Raw genomic sequence first — 20,860 nt, 5'->3', positions numbered from 1 at the left:
ATGTGTCCTTGTTGAAGAAATGCATTGGTGACCCCACTTTAGTTATGCCCTTAGAAAGTGTTGGTGTGAAGTATAGTCTGTCTTATGAAGAGGTTCCAGTCAAAATTCTTGACCGAATGGTTCATAAGTTGAGAAATAAGAACTTCAATGAAAGTTCTTTGGAGGAATCAGTAAGTTGAGGGAGCTACTTAGGAAGCAGAAGCGGATTTGATGGCCAAGTACCCCTCACATCTTCCCTTCCAATCCAATTCCAGCGTGGGGGTAATAGTTCCTCCAAAGTATCGTATTCAGACTCATGTCTTTCAGTTATTCTCATATCTCAGTATGCATGCATGTTCATGAAGTCAGTCCGGTCTTCATGTTTCAGTTCGGAGTCAGTTACTTCATCAGTTTTCAATGTTTATCTTTTAGTTCTGGGTTCACATAGCTTTCCCTACTCTATTCAGCTTGTTTAACTTAATTTAAGTATGAATATTCACAAGGAGGGGATATTGTAACACCTCAAAATTTCTAAGTCTACATCAAACCATGCCTAGCAAATCATGGGAAGTTAAGAAAATCCAGACTGTAGAAAGTTGGAATTTAAGAATGTCATTTACGGTCTATAAAATAAACTATGGCTCGTAGATGTGATTCATAAATAATCTTCAGAAATTGGAAATTTAGCCTGAGTTTTAGTGGCTTAGTCTATGGGTCGTAAATTCATTGACGGACCATAGATACTCCTAAAATTTAAATTTAGCTTGATTTTATGGACTTAGTCTATGGTCCTTAAATGGAACCACATACCGTAGATTGATCTCGTAGGTGGACTTCAGAAACTCAAATATTTAGCCTGATTTCTACGAAAGGGATTTACGGTTCGTAGAGAAATCAAGGGACCGTAGATGACATCGTGAAACCTGTCGATGATAGTTTTCTTTCAGGATTATTTTGGTCTTTTTTCACTCTTTTTACTCCTAGACTATGCTATTTTGGCCTATCCTAAGTGGAATTACAGAGAATTCAATTGACCTAACCCTCTCCAGCACGCCTAACACTCAGAAACTAAAATCAGTACGCTCAAGGTTACTCTCAAGCAATAACTAGGGTTCTTACCTTCAAGCCCTAATTCAAGGATTCAAGCTAGTATTTTTCATTTCATGTATGAGGGATTTCATCAATAAGTATCCTTTCACCCATTGAGTCTAAAAAAAATTCCAGTTTTTTAGATAATGATTTCTGAATAAATTAGGTTCTTATGTGACACATGGATAGTTGGCTTATGTGATTTCATCTATAAAATCATACTTTTATTTATATTTTTATGGACCCTCAAAATATAGATATTTCATATCTCAAAACCTTGTCGTTTTAGATTACATGTCTCAAATTATCAGCTTTCATGATTAGAGATACTTTTAGATAAAATATCTATCAGTTATTATCAGTTTTTCAATATTCATGTACTATTTAGTAATATCAGAATTATTAGATTATTAGTATTATCATTCTATTAGTATAAATTTAGTTGGGAGATTACTTAGCACCGAGCGGACATAGAGAAGAAGGCTCATCCGTCAGCTATGACTACGACCTTTAGTAGAAATTTCTAAGTCCCATAAGCACCGTAGGATATTAAGGGTCACTCGTCAGACCACAATTGACTCCTTGACCTTTTTTGGACTTTAGCTTAGTGGTATCATATTCAGATCAGACTTTCTACCATGACAAGGTATATTGGGCCCTTTTCGATGGGGATTATGCATCGAACTCCATGTTTAGCTCACATGATTATATGTTGGTTATTACTATCTCCACAGTGCAGTTTCAGATTATTGGTCCTTGCATTCAGTTATTTCAATTTTAATATTTATCTATTGCATATTTTACTACCTAGTCATCGCATCAGTTTATGTTATTCAGTTCAGTATGTCAGATTATCATGTTTGGTTTATTTATCTTATCATGAAAATATCATATACTTAGTACCTTCAAAGTACTGACCGCATACTCTTCGTGTTATATTATTTTTATAATATAAGTTCACACGCTTAGTATTCAACTCACGGTTAGTAATATTTCCAATCAACACAGCAGCAACATTGGCGAGTTCTTATATTTCGAGGATGGCCTTAATATTTATTTCAGTCATGTGTTTTCTTCAGTTTTCAGATCGTTAGAGTTAGCTGAAAGATTATCCCAAAAACTCATCTTAATAGAGGCTTTCAGACAGTCAGATTGTAGCCTTAGCGCCATAAATATTTTGACGAACTTGCTATGAGTAAATTTGCTTCATGATTTTGATTATCTATACATCAATGTTATTTTTCGCATCCGATACTTATTGCTTATTACTTAAATCTTAGTGGAATGCCAGACCATGGTTTGCTTGGGATCACTCATGGCTCTAAGCATCGTGTTACTTTTAATGGGTAGCCTCGGATCATGACAATATTCTTACTTGAATTTTACTATGTGCATGAATTGATGGTGATTAACATAATATTTTTAATATTTTATTTTATACATAGTATATTTTTTTACAAAAAATTATTAGACAACATTTGAGTATGACTGTTATAGAGGGGTAATTTTACAAAATAAGTGTACTACTACGTAGAATGTTGTCATTAGGGGTGAACATAGGTCGGTTTGGTTTGATTTTTCATTAAAAAATAACTAAACCAATTATGTCTATTTATTAAACCTATAAACCAAACCAAGCCAACCTAATGTCGGTTTCTTCGGTTTCGGTTTTAGTCGAGTTTTTTGATTTTTTAATTTTTTTTACAATTACACCGTGATTGAAAAAGAAATCAAATTAAAGAGATTGTTCCCTTGATCATTTGATTTAATGTTGCACTTGAAGTTTTCAACCCTTAATCGTGCAATATTTGCTTAATGGCATCTCAAAGATATTTGAATAAATAAAATCTAAAAAAATAGGATATACAATGGCATCTTCAAGACATTGTCTTAGAAAAATATATAAAAAAAACTCACAAAAAAATACAATACATGTCAATTATTTTAGTCATATTATAAGCCCAAATATGAAATAATATATGTAAATATTGAAAATTATAAACTAATTCAATAAAATACTTATAAATCATATTATAATAAATATTTTTTGTGTATAACAAAATTAAAATTATGTATGTATTATGTCGGTTCGTTTTGGGTTCGGTTTGACTTTTTTTGTTAATACAAAACTAAACAAACAAATATCAATTTATATTTTTTAACGTCAAACCAACCAAATCAAACCAAATCATAGGTAAGGTTTTTTTTGTCGGTTTGACTTGGCTCATCGATTCGGTTTAACTTGTACACCCCTAGTTGTTATAGAAAAGTAATATATAATATAAAAAATTAGATCTAGAGCAAAATCATGTTGTTATAGTGAAATATCATTATAACGAATGATTGTTATAGAGATGCTGACTATAAATAAATTAATATGCACTCACGTGCTTTATTTGTATATATTTGGTACAAAGAAAGATACTTTCCATGAAAAATGGTTTTTTAAAAGGTTTTCTTAGAAAATAAGTAAGAAACCCACTTATTTTACCCCATATAAGTAAGTGAGCTTCTTACTTATTTTCTAGTATTTGACAAGTAAACAAGAAAATATTATTCAAAGATCACTTATATGTTATCTAGCAAAATACTATAAGATGGATGGGATAAAGAATGGAGGTTCAGGGGTGGCTGGGAATGGAATGGTCAGGGGTGGGGGATTGAGTGAGTGAGAGGAGGCAATAAACTTAAAATGTCACTTATACAACTTGTTTTTTCTACTTTCATCCTCATTTTTAAAAAAACTTGTTTTCCTAAAAAAAATGATTGTTTAAGTATTTTAGCAGGCAGAAATTACATTGTGCATGAATTGATTGTGATTAACATAATTTTTTTAATGTTTTATTTTATACATAATATTTTTTGTATATTTTTTACAAAAAATATTAGACAATATTTGAGTATGACTGTTATAGAGGGGTAATTTTATAAAGAAAAAGACTACTTCTACGTAGAATATTGTTATAGAAAAGTAATATATAATATGAAAAATCAGTTCTAGAGCAAAATCATGTTGTTATAGTCAAATACCGTTATAACAACGAATGATCATTATAAAGAGGTTTGATTATAAATGAATTAATATACACTCACGTGCGTTATTCGTGTGTGTTTGGTACGAAGGAAAATATTTTTCATGAAAAATGTTTTTTCAGAAAATATTTTCTTGAAAAATAAGTAAGAAATCTATTTATTTTACCTAATATAAGCAAGTGGGCTTCTTACTTATTTTCTAGTGCTTGACAAGTAAACAAGAAAGTATTATCCCAAGAGCATTTATATGTTATCTAGCAAAATACTATAAGGTGGGATGAGGCAGAGGGATGAAATGGTCAAGGATTGGGGAATTGAGTGGATGAGAGGAGATAGGCCAGAGACAGACCTACGTCAAGATAATCCCACCTTTGAAACACTTTGGTAATGCTCCCAAATAATGAATCAGAGCACATGGAGCCATTTCCTTATCTTTTTTTCTGTCAAGAAAAAAAATTGGAATGTCACTTATACAACTTGTTTTTCCTACTTTTATTAGGAAGGTCATTTTTGTCATTTTAAAAAAAATATTTTTTCAAATATTTTGACCATCCAAATATGAAAAGTTGGAAAACATAAAGAACATTTCCCAAAACAAAAAAGAAAAAAGAGAATTTTCAAGCAACATAGGTAAAAATGCACAAAAACCATAAATAGTAGGGGTAAATTTGCAATAGCCCAGAATGAAAAACGTACAAACTACCATGGCAAAAATGGAAATAGTTAGAAGTATGAGGGACATTTTCGAGGAAACAGGAAAAACGCATAAAAGGGGATAGAGAGAGTTAGATCTCATCTGATTCTCTTCTTCTCATCAATGCTTCCTTGCAGGCTGCCGCTCCGCCTCGTGCCCTTATCAGGTCTAGATTCTCCGATTATCCTTTTGGTAAATTCCTTCGCTCTCCGATGACATTATAAGTATATTTTTCGGTTAAACTGTGAGCTTCGATTCGATGTACACTGTTCACATGTATGTATATACCTATGATGCATAGATGATCTGGTGGTTTTGATTTTAATTGCCTCTTCATTTGCTTCAGATTGATCTTGTTATTAATTTTGTTTCGAGTAGTTATTGAAATTGTGTTGTTTTGTTGTGGTTGATTTTGCGATCTTCAGAGATGTGATTGATGGACTAATGTTATTTTGTTGTGAGGTTTATATGTTTTTTTTATTTCTCTATAGTTGATTCTGAACATAAAAGTTTGTCCTTTTTAGTTAGGTATATTGGTGTTCATTACTGGTAGTATTTGAATTCGATTTCCAGTTCATTCTATGTTGCAACAGAATACATTTATTTAAACTAGAAATCAATATGAACAACTAATTTAAGAAGTTTGTTTTATTTCGTTAACTGCCTGAAGCTTTAGTGTTTACACAGTTATCAGTTTTCAGTGTCTTTAATGGGTATTTTCTTTTTGTCTTTTCAGTTTTATTAACTTATTTATATATATATATATATGTTTATTGGAAAGTGTTGTCATCGATTTTCTATTTTGGTGAAACCCTGAATAGATTTCAAAAGCAATAGGTCATGTCTTTTATGGCCAAGTGTGCAAATTGGTAACTCTAGTTTATCTAGGTCCTAGGAATAACTTGGTTGGAAATTTAGTCTTGTGGAATTCCTATGAAGTGAGGGTCTTCGTAACCAAGTCAATCGTTAAGAATCAATCAATTACGTTGATGTGCTTAGAGATATATCATACGATACCAACCGACATGTCTCATGCTACCAAAATATTATTACCGTGTGGGTACTAGTCCAATAACTGCAGTTTCCTGAAAAGTGCTCATTTCTAGGGAAAAGCACGTAAAGAGCTTGCGAAAAAATTGTTGAATCAATTCCTAAATAGAACGTAGAGTAGAATTCCTTTTCACCAAGCGATAAGTATGAATGAAAAGTAAGATCACATGAATAATTGAACTATACTTGTGAGTTGTTTTGTTATGAATCATGAACTTAGATGATTTGTTGGCAAGTAAATATTGATAGTTTGAATGAGGTAATTACTTAGGATTTTTATTTCAGCTCACTGTTGATAGTCTTTCCTGCACATTATTGTATTCTTATGGAACTCTCTTGAGGGGTTCTTTTTGTTGTGACATGGTGATATTCTCCGTTTCTTTATTACTTGAATTTTGGAGTTTGGACTTGTTTAGTTACATATATGGTTCATTGTTCTTGATAATACGTTATACTGATAGTCCTATACACCCTACTAAATATCTAATTCAGAGTGGTAAAGAATCTTTAGAAGACCAAGGTCACACTGAACCAATAAAAAACCCACTACCTTCTCCAATTAGGCATCTATAACTGTGGTAATTCGAAATATTTTCAGTTAATAAACTTTGATTCGTCCCTTTTATATTGGATTATATTCTTGGTGCTACTTTATCTTCTATCCTCTTTGTATTAGCTGAATTTTAAACCTCATATACGTAATCCTGTTTTCTGTTCTTGATTTTTAGTCATATTCTACTACCAATTTCATAGAGAGATCCATAAATGGCTCAGGGTACTTGTGGAATTCTAGTATGCATCGCTCCTTAAAAGCCCCTCACTTTGTTGAAGCCTTGAAACCCAAGTATTTTTACTTGAAATTTAAAATGTGCATGAATTGATGGCGATTAACATAATTTTTTAATATTTTATTTTATACATAATACATTTTTTACAAAAAAATATTAGACAACATTTGAGTATGACTGTTATAGAGGGGTAATTTTGCAAAACAAAAAAAAGAAACATACTTCTACTTAGAATGTTATAGAAAAATAATATGTAATATGAAAAATCAGTTCTAGAGCAAAATCATGTCGTTATAGTGAAATATCGCTATAAAGAATGATCATTATAGAGAGGTTTGACTAAAAATGAATTAATATGCACTCACGTGCTATATTCGTATGTGTTTGGTACAAAGGAAATTTTTTAGAAAATATTTTCTTGAAAAATAAGTAAGAAACCTACTTATTTTACCCAATATAAACAAGTGGTTTCTTATTTATTTTCTAGTATTTGGCAAGTAAACAAGAAAGTATTATCTCAAGAGCATTTATATGTTATCTTGCAAAATACCATAAGGTGGGATGGGATAAAATGGGAGTTCACGAGTGGCTGGGGATAGAATGATCAGGGATTGGTGGATTAAGTGGGTAGGAGGAGACAGTAAACTTGGAATGTCACTTATGCAACTTGTTTTTCCTACTTTTTTTAGGGAAGTCATTTTCCTCATTTTTAAGAAACTTAATTTACTAGAAAAAATAATTTTTCAAATATTTTGACCATCAAAGCATGAAAAGTTGGAAAACATAAAGAACATTTCCCAAAACAAAGAGAAAAAAAGAGACTATTCAAGCAGTTGAGGTAAAAATGCGCAAAAAATAGAAATAGTAGGGGTAAATTTGCAATTACCCGAAATGAAGAACGAACAAACTACTGCGGCAAAAATGGAAATAGTTAGAAGTATGAGGGACATTTTCGAGGAAACAGAAAAAATGCATAAAAGGGGAAAGAGAGATTCAGATCTCATCTGATTCTCTTCTTCTCATCAATGCTTCCTTGTAGCTCCGCCTCGTGCCCTCATCAGGTCTAGATTCTCCGATCATTCTTTTGGCAAATTCCTTCGCTCTCCGGTGACATTATAGGTATGTTTTTCGGTTAAATTGTGAGCTCCGATTCGATGTACACCGTTCACATGTATGTATATACCTATGATGCATAGCTGATTTGGTGGTTTTGGTTTTAATTGCCTCTTCATTTGTTGTTTTGTTGTGGTTGATTTTGCGATCTTCAGATCTGTGATTGATGGACTAATTTTATGTTGTTGTGAGGTCTATACGTTTTTTTTTGAGTTTGATTCTGAGCATAAATGTTTGTCCTTTAGTTAGGTATAGTGTTGTTCATTACTGATAGGGTTTGAGTTCGATTGTCTACTTTTGGTGGAATTCTGAATAGATTTCAAAAGCAATAGGCCATGTCTTTTAGGGCCAAGTGTGCAAATTTGGTAACTCTAATTTATCTAGGTCCTAAGAATACTTGGTTGGAAAGTTAGTTCTTGTGGAATTCCTATGAAGTGAGGGTCTTTGGAACCAAGTCAAAATCGTTAGGAATCAATCAATTACGTTGATGTACTTAGAGATATATCATACGACACCAACCAACATGTCTCATGCCACCAAAATGCTGTTACCATGTGGGTACTAGTCAAATAACTGTAGTTTCCTAAAAAGTGCCCCTTTCCGGGGCAAAGGACGTTAAGAGCTTGCAAATTTTTTTTTGTTAGAATCAATCCCTAAATAGAACATAGAGTAGAATTTCTTTTCACCGAGCAATATGCATGACTGAAAGATCACATGAATAATTGAATTGTACTTGTGAGTTGTTTTGTTATGAATCATAAGCTTAGATGATCTATTGGCAAGTAAATATTGATAGCAAATGAGGTAATTACTTGGATTTTTCATTTTGGGTCAATGTAGGTAGTCTCTGCTGCACATTATTGTACTCTTATGGAGCTCTTACTACAAGAAATTTGACTTTTAACGACCAACTCTTAATGAAGGAATTGAAATGCAATCGTTAAAAGTGTATTAATGAAAAAAAAACTCATCATAAAAAGGCATTTTTCATTTTAATATTAGTAAGGGGATAAAATCCGGACGTTAAAAAGATCAATATTCGATCGTTAATTTTAACTATAATATAGAAGCGAATGTTGAGTAGCTTAGGATCAGTCGGTCAATTGACCGATTTTCCCTTCTCCTTTAATTCCTTCTATTTATATAGTAATATTTCTTTTATTTTAATTTATTTATCTTACTTTTCTTTATATTATGTTATGTATTTTAAAATTAAGAAAAAATATTACTATAATATCTTATTTAAAAATTACAAAACAAATAGTACTATAATATGTTATTTGTAAAACTGTAAATTTGTAGAAAATATATTCTTTGTGATACTCTATCGATCTATTGATACCATATCGGTAGCATATATGATTGAACTTAATCTTTTGTGATACTTTATTGATATATTGATACTCTATCAGTATCATATAAGATAATCGCTAACGTCAGCATGACATTAATGCACAAATTTAAAATAAAAAGTAGGTATAAAAATAATGAAACAGATAAATACTTTCACTTTTAAGAGATAAATGTTCTTTTCCCATGAAATAAAAGGCAATATTTATTTCACTCCTAATTAATTACTTTTTTATTTCATATTAACTGAATTTATAAAAGAGAAATATTTTTACATGAGCTTAAAAATTCAGTTAAGATGAAATGGAGCAAGTAATTCATACCCACATGTCATCCGCACCTCTTCCCCCACACCCTGCGAAAAGAAAAAGTAGAGACATCCCACTGTATGTCTTGATTCGAGTTTTGGGTTTGTTAAAGAATTATCTGCAAATTCCGGAGAAAATAGAGATCAGCAGCTTGCTCTCTTCGATGTTTCCAGATTTGTTACCAGAAAATAATTTGTATATCTCTGATCTCTGATTTCGCTTTTTAAAAAGGAATCAACACTTCTCTATTTTGATTGCAAAACTCATCCTTGTCTTCTTACTTCTAATCTTCACCTACTCTTTACTGGTCTAATCGCTGCTACTGATAATATTGGAATGCATTCTTGCAGTTTCCTTCTCTTTAAGGTAAGTTCATGTTGTTTTACCTATGAATTGCTTTGTGGAATACCTAACTTCGTCCAATTCTAGATTTAGTTGTATGATTTCATCTACGATTTACCTATTGCCTTGCCGATGAATTTATTAACGACATCATTTGACCTTCTTTTCCTTTTATTTCTGAACCGAATATTTTTACAAGTTTTTCTCTATAATTGCGGCTAACTTTCGCAACTTCTCGATTTCACATAGTATCCGAGGGTGTTAATGCTTCATGTGCTTAAGGAATTAGGCATCTATAACGGTGGTAATTCGTAATATTTCCAGTTAAGGAACTTGGATTCCTTCCTTTTATATTGGATTCTATTCTTGGTGCTACTTTATCTTTTTTTCTCTTTGTATTAGCTGAATTTTAAGCCTCCAATATGTAATCCTGTTTCCTGGTCTTGATTTTTAGTCGTATTCTACTACCCTTTCTATAGAGAGACCCAGAAATGGCTCAAGGTACTTGTGCAATCTTATCACTCCTCGACAGCCCAACCCAAGTATTCTGCTCCATATTTCAAAAATAAAGCCAAGTTTTTAGCCTGTCCAACATCAGATGTTTGGTACTCCCTCTGTCCCAATTTATGTGTTCACTTTTCATTTTTTGACAGTCAAAGGGGAATTTATGCATGGAATCTTCAAAAAATTTTAAATGAAATTTATATGTTTTTAGACTACATAAAAAGTACTATAAGTCACAATAATTGATAATTCAAAATATATAAAAGATTTACGATCAAAGATAGACTTGTTTGAAACTTTGAATCTCGAAATTCGAAAGATACCACATAAATTGGAACGTAGAGAGTATTTAATAAGAGCACTCTTTTTGTCACATGTTTGTTTATTCTCAACAGTAAAGTTAAATATTAATGTGATTTGATTTTCTGACTATCTTAAAAATTGCTTGATTTTCTTACTAGTTTTGTTGAGTTTAGTTGGTGATGTGATTTAGTTTGGGAACATGGACACAGGTGTTTGGAATTTGTGTAGGGTTGCATTCTGTTGAATTGTGAAAATATTGAAATCACAATGAACCAACGTAGCACAATCGATCTGGAACATGGATGGGAATTCATGCAAAGGGGCATTACAAAGCTGAAGAACATTCTAGAAGGACTTCCTGAGCCTCAGTTCAGCTCAGAGGACTATATGATGCTGTATACGTATCCCTTTAGACTCCCACACTGTTAGGCATGTAGATAACTTGGATTTGATTCACCTTTTGTTTCCTTAAGTCTACTAACAGGACAATTTACAACATGTGTACTCAGAAGCCCCCACATGATTATTCTCAACAGCTCTATGACAAATATCGTGAAGCTTTTGAAGAATATATCACAACAACGGTAAGGGTAGCTGCAGTTTTCATTCACATTTCACTTTAGTAGCAATTAAACGAGGTACTACAGTAAAACAAGAAAAATAAGAATTGAAGAATTATTATTCTTATTTTTTCTTTGATGTTTGCTATATCCATGTACCATTCTTGATTGCTTGCTCTCTATGTATCATTCTGGAATGTTTGAAATTTATAAAATGATTTCCTTAATAAAGAAAAGGAAAATCATTAGTTTGGTGAGCCCTTTGTTGCCTCTTTTATGTTTCGATTTTAGGCATGTAAACAAAGAGGGCTTAGTACGGTTAGTTTTCTTGGTGTCCTCTGTGATTTTATTTTGTGCCCTCTATGATTTTATTTATTGAGGATCCATGTGCAAGTATCAACATGTTTTTTTGGGATCTGAATGTAATTCAGACACTACTTTCCCAAGAAGCATATTCCCTCTGTCCCATTTAATTGGCACCCTTTGACTTGGCACGATATTTAAGGGGAAAAAAAGAAGACTTTTGAAACTTGTGGTTTAAAACAATCTTTAGATATTTGTGTGGCTGAAAATCATTTCATTAAGGGTACAAGAGTAGTTTTAAAGTTAAATTGTTTCTAATTATAATAAGGTGATATTCTTTTTGGGACGGACTAAAAGGAAAGCATCCCACATAAAATGGGACAGAGGGAGTATTTTTTTTAAAATTTTTACTCTCACTATTGTTAAAACTGATTTTAAAAGAGGACTTACGTTGTATAAGATTTAAATTTAGAAAGGCTGCTCTTGCTATACACGGCAAGTGGAGAAGTTTCAAAACACAATTGAATTCCATGGATTTTTTTGTATGTTATTTTAGGCACGCAATTTAGCTTAGGAGTTTAAAATGATGGAAAACTCAAATTTGGCTTAAAGTTTGTTTACCTAATTTTTGTTTCTCCAAATAATTCTCCTGACATTTTCTAAATTTCAACAATGCAATTCAATTTCAAAATAGGTATTGCCTTCTTTGAGAGAAAAACATGACGAGTTCATGTTGCGAGAGCTGGTAAAAAGGTGGTCAAACCATAAGGTCATGGTCAGATGGTTGTCGCGATTCTTCCATTATCTTGACCGCTATTTCATTGCCCGGAGATCGCTGCCGGGGCTTAATGAAGTTGGACTAACTTGCTTCCGTGATCTGGTAATTTACAGTTCTCCTTCACTTTTCTCTTTTAATCAGAATTTTGTTTTTGTGGTCATCTATTAAAACATCTTCACCTGATCCCTTGGTTATAGTGTTGTCAAAGGCGCGCTTTAAGCGCGCTTAAGCCCTGAAGCGACGTTCAAAACGTGTTGAGCGCTTCACCACGCTTTATGTGCACTTCAGTGTGGTCATCAAGGTTCTAAGGCAAATTTTTCCTTGCCAATGAGCCTCTTTTGAAGAAATGACCCTAAACAATTGATATTTCACTTTATCATACTTTTTTTTCAATTTCTTGGTCATATATTTGTCATTCATGTTTATAATTAGTGGTCTTGGACTAAACATTTATGTTTGTATCTTTTTCTCCCTTTGCGCCTTTTTTCATTAAAGCCCACACTTTATGATGGACCTTAGAGCTTTTTTGCGCTTTTCGCCTTTGATAACACTGCTTGGTTAAAGCATTGAGTTCAACTCATGGCTTTTATGTTGATTTTTTAGATTTTCTTTTCTGGTTTTTGCCTCTTTTAGAATTTGTTTTTAGTTTGACAATATACTCAACTACTGCCACGTCCTTTCATGAAAAGATGTTATCATTTAGTCCTTCCATTCCAATTTTGTGACGGTGTTTGACTAACCATGGAGTTTAAGAAAAGAAGAAAGACTTTTGTAACTGTGGTATAAAATAAGCTATAATTTTTTTTGTGGCTATAAGAAAAATAGGAAGTTTGAAGTTAGATTGTTACTAAATATGGAAATAGGAAGTTTGAAGTTAGAGTCACATAAATTGGGATGGAGGGAGTATCTTACTGGCAACTGTTTTCTATTTCAGGTATACCAAGAGTTGAATGGAAAAGTCAGGGATGCTGTTATATCTCTGGTATCCCTTTGGTCTTGCTTTGAGTTCTCACTACCATTTCTTTTTTCCTTCTAATTGAGTAATAACATTCCTCTAATCAGATTGATCAAGAGCGTGAGGGAGAGCAAATTGACAGAGCTCTACTGAAGAATGTGCTAGATATATTTGTTGAAATTGGAATGGGGTCAATGGATTATTATGAGAATCATTTTGAAGCTGCAATGCTCAAGGACACTGCAGCTTATTATTCTCGCAAAGCTTCTAACTGGATACTTGAAGATTCATGTCCAGATTATATGCTGAAAGTTAGTATACTGCGTATGCAACCCCTTGATTCTGTCACTCTTGCCCTGTTGCTTATTCTGTCTGTCCTTTTTCTGGTTAACGTCCATATGTTAACCTACATAATCATGTCAATGTTCCTTTAGGCCGAGGAGTGCTTGAAACGGGAGAAGGATAGGGTCTCTCATTATCTCCATTCAAGCAGTGAGACAAAGTTGCTTGAGGTTCATTCTAGCTCTTAATCTTTTTTCTTTATTGGAACTCTAGCCTTCAAGATGGAGGATGTTGCTAACTTTATCCTGTATTGACAAGTTCAGTTTTTGTTGTTCACGTCTTTTTTTTCTGGATCTGGCCTATCAACTTTAAATTAGCTGCAACCTTACTACTCTCTCCTTTCTACAGAAAGTGCAACATGAGTTGTTGTCTGTGTATGCCACTCAACTTCTTGAGAAGGAGCACTCTGGATGCCATGCATTACTTAGAGATGATAAGGTAGTAATCAGCATCTTAATGTCCATGTTTCTGAATTTTTTTGCAATCATTGACATAATCACGATGATTTTATTAGGTGGAAGATTTATCAAGGATGTATAGGCTCTTTTCTAAGATTCCTCGAGGCTTAGACCCTGTGGCTAATATATTTAAGCAGGTTTGTGATCTCATGACCTCACATTCTCGATTGTATGCCTATAAGTTACTTATATATCCTTTTTTTAAATCTGAATGCAGCATGTTACTGCTGAAGGTACAGCTCTGGTGAAACAGGCTGAAGATGCTGCTAGCAACAAAAAGGTTTCTACAATCTGTCCTTTTCTCAAATTCTTTGGTATTGAGAAATTTGGTTCTTCCTTATTTGGTGTGTATAACTTGACTTGCAACTAATCAAACTAGAAGTTTTTGCTATTTTAATATGTCAAGTTACTTGTGTTCATGTGTCTGATAAACTCTTATTTCATAGTTAACACATTTATCTGTTATGAACTGGGAGTTTTGGAATTTTTTTCTTGGTGAGGGAGGGGGGGGGGGGGGGTGATTGTCCCTAGAAAATGCTCGATATAAATATTAGGGAAAGGGACATCCATTCATTAGAAAGCTCATGCTGCCAAAAAGTTCAGTGACCTTTCTCAAAAAACAGCAATCTCTTGAAAAGGGAAGATGATGTCAGGTTGTGAGACTAGCTATTGATTGCTGAATTGCATTTTGCTATTCTTGTTTCTTGGTTTTACACCCGGTGTCCAGTACCCACATTGGGGACTGGGTAAATCTGGATTCGCACCGGGATGTTCCACATTTGGGAAAAGCGCTCCCTAACAAAGGCAATTCTGTAACCAAGGGTGCTTGAACCCAAGACCTAGTTAAGGAGGAAGGAGTACTTACCACTCCACCACAATTCTTGTTGGTAGCATCTTGCTATTCTGCTTATTCTAATTTCTAGTTTTTGCTTTTGATGAATTTTGTTCAGAGATTTCTTGTAAACATCATATCTTCTCTTTTGTATCAAAACCATGAAGTCACAAAGTTTGACTTCATCTCAGTGATTGTTTTGTTTCATTTACTTTATTTGTCCTTCAGTACATGATCAGTGATAATTTGGTATGGTAAAAGTTTCTTTAAAGCAGAAATCCCCATCAAATTGTGTACTTATCTTAAAGAAAGAGGATGAACAGTTGCTTAGGTAACCAGCAACTGATTTTTGTCACATTTCCTTCCTTTATGTATTTTTACTTTTCCCCTTCTGCTGGTTAGAACAATGTCAAAATTACTTCATTTCATCTTTTTAGGGATGGTTCTATAAAAGATGAGACTGGTATTTCTTTGTGAATGCATTTAATAGAAATAGCTCAATGTCTTGCATTCTTTCTGACCAACTAGTGCTCTTCAACAGGCAGAGAAGAGAGATGTGGTTGGTTTGCAAGAACAGGTAATCCCTCAGTAAATCTGTTATCTGATCCCTGAATATGTTTTAGGCGGTGAACTTACTTCTGAATTTTCAGGTTTTTGTTCGGAAAGTAATTGAGCTTCATGATAAATATTTGGCATATGTGAATAACTGTTTCCAGAACCACACACTTTTTCACAAGGTATGTGGAGCACGGGATAGTTGTCTAATTTAATTGTTCTACTCTGTGCATTATGGTAAATTGCTAATATCTGTCCCCTTTGTCACTTTCTAGGCACTTAAAGAAGCTTTCGAACTTTTCTGCAACAAGGGTGTTGCTGGTAGCTCAAGTGCTGAACTTCTTGCCACTTTCTGTGACAACATTCTCAAAAAAGGTGGGAGTGAAAAATTGAGTGATGAAGCCATTGAAGAGACGTTGGAGAAGGTGAGCTCTTACTCTATAAATCCCCTTCCCTTCTTTTCCTCTTAGAACATCTGCTTTTTCTTGGTACTACTGGAGTAGGAGAAAGCTAATAATAGATGTCACTTGCAGGTGGTAAAGCTGCTAGCTTATATTAGTGATAAGGACTTGTTTGCAGAATTCTATAGGTAAGAGTTACCGCTACTGTGTATCTCAACCACAAGTGGATAGTAGCTTCTTCTCTGTTACAAGTTTATGATTTCCTTCTTTTTTTTCAGGAAAAAGCTAGCCCGACGGTTGTTATTTGATAAGAGTGCCAATGATGAACATGAGAGAAGTATCCTAACAAAGTTGAAGCAGCAGTGTGGGGGCCAGTTCACATCAAAGATGGAGGGTATGGTAAGCTATCCAGATCAACTATGCTGTATTTGAGGCTATGTTCTCTTGTGACATTCTTCTTCTCTTCCTGTAGGTCACAGATTTGACATTGGCAAGGGAGAATCAAGCCAGCTTTGAGGAGTATTTGAGCAATAATCCAATAGCAAATCCAGGAATTGACTTGACGGTGACTGTCTTGACTACTGGCTTCTGGCCTAGCTACAAGTCTTTTGATCTCAACCTCCCAGCAGAAATGGTATATCATATCAATCTGTTAATTGGCATTATGCAGTCGATTTATCTTGGTTTTTACCCTTGTTCCTCTTGCTGATGTTCTTCCTTTGGGGAAAGAATGATGCATGTTTTTTTGCTTGAATCGTTTTTCTTCTCAAATATCCTGTCATTGATGCATTTTATGCTGCACATTATCAGGTTAGGTGCGTTGAAGTATTCAAGGAGTTTTATCAAACAAAAACGAAGCACAGAAAACTTGCGTGGATATACTCATTGGGAACTTGCAACATAAATGGAAAATTTGAGCCAAAGACTATTGAGCTCGTTGTCACTACTTATCAGGTTGATTGTTGGTTTACTTTTTGAAATCAGATTGGCTTAGGTAATTTGAAACATTTTTATTACGTTATCAATGAGAAAACGAGATTGAGACTTCTTCCTTTTCGTAGGCTTCTGCTTTGCTGCTCTTTAATGCATCAGATAGATTGAGTTACCAAGAAATCATGACGCAATTAAACCTATCAGATGATGATGTTGTTCGGCTTCTTCATTCCCTTTCATGTGCAAAGTACAAGATTCTCAACAAGGAGCCAAGCACCAAAACAATTTCTCCGACTGATGTCTTTGAGTTCAACTCAAAGTTCACTGACAAAATGAGGAGGATCAAGGTACAATTAATGACAAGGTTAGCCTTTCTACTATGAATTGTTGCACTACATTACTGACCCTGTGAGGATATTGCTGTAATGGGTATGCAGATACCTCTCCCTCCTGTTGATGAGAAGAAAAAGGTAATTGAAGACGTTGACAAGGATCGGCGGTATGCTATAGATGCTTCAATTGTGCGTATTATGAAGAGTCGTAAAGTATTGGGCTACCAGCAACTGGTCATGGAGTGCGTTGAGCAGTTAGGACGAATGTTCAAGGTATCCTGAGGGATGAACTTTTACTTCTCAATTTTAATGTTCGTTATTCAAGTTCAACTGAGCTAATTACTTTGTTTTGAATACTCCACAGCCTGATGTCAAAGCTATCAAGAAGAGAATTGAAGATTTGATAACTAGAGATTACCTAGAGAGGGACAAAGATAACCCAAACTTGTTCAAGTACTTGGCATGATTTGTGCAGATCATAGTGAATGAGTGATGTTTGTATGGATTTCTGCAACCGATATAGGAGGAGAAACATGCGGCCCAAGATGAAGAAGGATCTCTGTAACTCCTACCTTCCTGGACCTTTGATTGCCTGCTTTGCATCAGGAGCTTGAAACATTTTGTACAAATGGTTAAGATCCCAGGAAAAAGTAGAATTGCCTCTCAGATACTTGAGATGAGATTACCTTAACTACTTCTTCCAATCTTATATGGCCCTTTCTCTTGCTCTATTCTGTGTTTTGTCGGCTACCTGTTCGAGTTTGAGTAAATGTAATATTCCAGCCAGCAGCTTACCCTATCTGGATTAAGCACAATGGTAATTACTTTAGTACATGCTCTGCAATTCTACTTTATCGTTCTTTGTAGATTGTGATTTGGACCTTGGTGGTCCTTATGGGGCTTTCTTTCAACCTTGTGCAAGTTTATTGGAACTGATAATGTTTTGGATCCTCATGACTCGAAGTTGTCTCTCTTGAATGAATCACTTGCCTAATTTTTAGGTCCATTATCCCAAACTTTGCAGACGTGAAAAACTTGTGGCTTCGGAATGGCATTCAGGCCATAATCTAAGTTGTATAGCTTTGGGGATCGAAGATACCAGCTCGATATATTAACACTCCTAAAGTTACTTATGTTTGCTCTCAAATCTCAATCCACCATTCTAACAATGAATATCTTAGTACGGGCATGCACCAACTTTTACGACCACCCATGATGGTTCCATTAAACTCGTGTGACATTTCTTGGCAGTTGGCACCGTAGTTGGTGTTCATGACGTATTCCATCAGTTGTAGAACACGGTGCCCTAGAAATTGGATTAATTTGGTGAGAATGCCGTCTGCAAGGACGTCCAGCCTTGACAAGTGGACTGATAGGAATTTGACACATGGAAGTACTTACTTAGTCAGACCCAGGTCCACGATAATGTCTCCAGTCATGTAGCGGCAACAACTTGGGGGCGGACCCATGTAGATCGGAGAGGGGGTCATGCCACCTAGTGATTTCGGTTGAAATTTGTATATACATGTATATTTGAATATATATTTATAAAAAAAAATGTATAAATATTAGGCATGACACCCTTAGAAACAATGAGTCTTGTGGTACAAGTGGTTAAAGCTCAAGTTTACTGCCTTAGGGATGCAAGTTCGAGCTTGAGTTTTTGCCATAAGTCACTATTCAAAGAAGTGTGACATCCAGAAATTTAAAATTCCGAATCTGCCTTTGGTTATCTCAAATTGGTGAAATCTCCGTGTCGTAAGGAGCCTTATATGATTGGGTGGCTCATGGTACCACGTTAACTAGACCTCCTCCCTCCGGTTACCCGAGTTGTGTTGGTAGTAGCATTTGCAGGTGGTAGAATAACCTTTTTGCTCTTTAAGTCCTTGCATGGGAGAAGATCTCATCTTCATTTGTAAAATACAACTTTATTGCTAAGATTTGAGAATAAGGAAAAGATGTTATTTACTTGCTCTCGTTCTTATTTCGATTTCATATTCTTGTTCTTATAGTATAGCCAATATTCTATCATTTATTATGGACTTAGCCAAAAAATGAAAGGGAGTTTGATCATCTTAATTCACTTGTCCTTTGACCCCCAACTTCACAAATTACACATTTTCGGGTAAACAAATGTGTCATCAAACATGTTATTTATTCTCAACATTCAGAGGGTCTGGAGTATATGTTCAGCTCAGCTTATCAGTTATCTATGTATGTTGGAAGGTCTCTTAAGTTAGAGTGTATACAATTAAACATAAATTATTAAAGATCGCAAAACAACCATTTGTCTTATTTAAATTAAGCAACCAACTCCTCTCCCCTCCCTTGGAATCTTCCACGTTAAAGCAAATGGATATAATTATCAAAGTCAAATACTAGCTTTAGAAATTTGAGGCCATTGTTTGTGCAAAACCCAACACAAATCAAATCAATTTAATTGGGGTAAATGGGGAAAATTTGCTGCACCTCAGAATCAGATAATGGTAATGACAACTTGAAGATAATCCTAGTGATGGTCATAGCTCTTGCGTTGATGGTCATCTGCCGCTCTCCACCAAGAATGAGAGGTGTCTTGGTTTATCGTTGTTAGATTTTATATGTATTTATTTTCAATCCATAATGTATTTGTGAAAAATAAAACACTTTGTAGAGTTTTTACACAATTGGGAGATTGAAACTCAACAAACTGTTAATTACCCTTCCTCTTTCAATCTCCCAATCTGACTTCCTCTTTCATGTTAATTACCCTCTACTTGACGGATATGTTCAAAAGATGATATAAGGTTTTTTTTTCAAATTATTTGTCAATTGTTGCCATTTACAAGAATAGATCATGAAACTCATCTATCTACTTTCAATTTCATTTAGGGTACTCGTAGAAATAGTCAAAAAAAAGAATAAAGGAGTACAAAAACTAGAGTCTTCTCATCTTTTACTGATCAAATGCCAGTTGACTTGCAGAAAAAATGATCATAGAGGTGCCAAAAATGCCACACATGATGAGGGGTTAAGAGCACTTTAACCTATTGTATATCCTGGTTACTTGTCTCTTAACAAAATTAACGCCCTATAAATTTCTATATATTGTTACAGGGTGGGTTTGTTACGGAGGAAAACTTTTTTTTTTTTTGGTTTACTTTGATCAAAATTTTTGGAAAATATTTTCTCTAGAATAACAAGTTCCTTAAAATGAGAGGTGCAAGTGGAGTGGTATTAGGGGTCTGGGGTGTTGGGGATGGGGACTAGGGAGTGGCAGTATGAAGATGAAGTGTGTTAGAAGTCATTTTTCTCATTTTTTTAATGAATTTATTTTCCTAGAGAAAATGTATTCCAATAATTTTGACCACCCGTATATAAGAAAATCGGAAAACATTTCCGAGTAATTTCAAACCTAAAAATATGGCACATCGTTTTCATGAAATTGAGATGAATGGATGTCTTTAACCTTTCTTTTGAGTTTTGACATTTATAAAAGAGATCTGGAGTCAGAGATGAGGAACCTAAAATATTTACATTGGAGAAAGATGAGACCAATTATATAATAAGAAAAGCAGATACAAGATTTTTCTTTCAATAACAAGCCAGATAACTACAAATCATCATCTCTGGAATGGGAAGCGAAAACTCTTCCTTAGGGTATGCATTATTGAGGTCTCTAAAGGAAACACAAACTCAATTTTTTAAGACACCTTTTTGAAAAGAAAAAAAACAACTTTTTAACTTAAATTATGGAAAGGTCTCTATCTCAATTCACTATTTCGAATCTTATATCGAGGTTTCTTTGTTCCAAAACACATAGAAACCAATTTGGAAGCATTTATACAACATATATGAAATAATACAAGAAGAATCAAA

General features: G+C 34.1%; 1 protein-coding gene across 4 annotated transcripts; it reads left to right on the top strand.

Annotated features, from left to right (window-relative positions):
• Positions 1–4,887: 4,887 nt before the first annotated feature.
• Positions 4,888–17,934, top strand: LOC129887279 (cullin-1). 4 transcript variants are annotated; one of them, XM_055962313.1, is made up of 21 exons: positions 4,907–4,987; positions 10,201–10,351; positions 10,763–10,954; positions 11,038–11,137; positions 12,111–12,296; positions 13,129–13,176; positions 13,257–13,460; positions 13,584–13,661; positions 13,840–13,929; positions 14,006–14,086; positions 14,167–14,229; positions 15,323–15,358; positions 15,432–15,518; positions 15,612–15,761; positions 15,870–15,925; positions 16,016–16,136; positions 16,210–16,371; positions 16,548–16,691; positions 16,799–17,017; positions 17,108–17,275; positions 17,367–17,934. In XM_055962313.1, the coding sequence occupies exons 3-21, from the start codon at positions 10,821–10,823 to the stop codon at positions 17,466–17,468; spliced, it is 2,229 nt and encodes a 742-aa protein (XP_055818288.1). In that variant the 5' UTR covers positions 4,907–4,987; positions 10,201–10,351; positions 10,763–10,820; the 3' UTR covers positions 17,469–17,934. The 4 variants fall into 4 exon arrangements, 3 of the variants coding, with proteins under 3 accessions (XP_055818287.1, XP_055818288.1, XP_055818289.1); XM_055962314.1 differs by having other exon boundaries at positions 4,911–4,987; positions 10,226–10,351; XM_055962312.1 differs by lacking the exon at positions 10,201–10,351 and having other exon boundaries at positions 4,888–4,987.
• Positions 17,935–20,860: the final 2,926 nt, after the last annotated feature.

Source organism: Solanum dulcamara, chromosome 4, assembly GCF_947179165.1.
Source record: "Solanum dulcamara chromosome 4, daSolDulc1.2, whole genome shotgun sequence".
NCBI classification, from domain to species: domain Eukaryota; kingdom Viridiplantae; phylum Streptophyta; class Magnoliopsida; order Solanales; family Solanaceae; genus Solanum; species Solanum dulcamara.
This window is presented reverse-complemented; position numbering and strand designations above follow the sequence as displayed.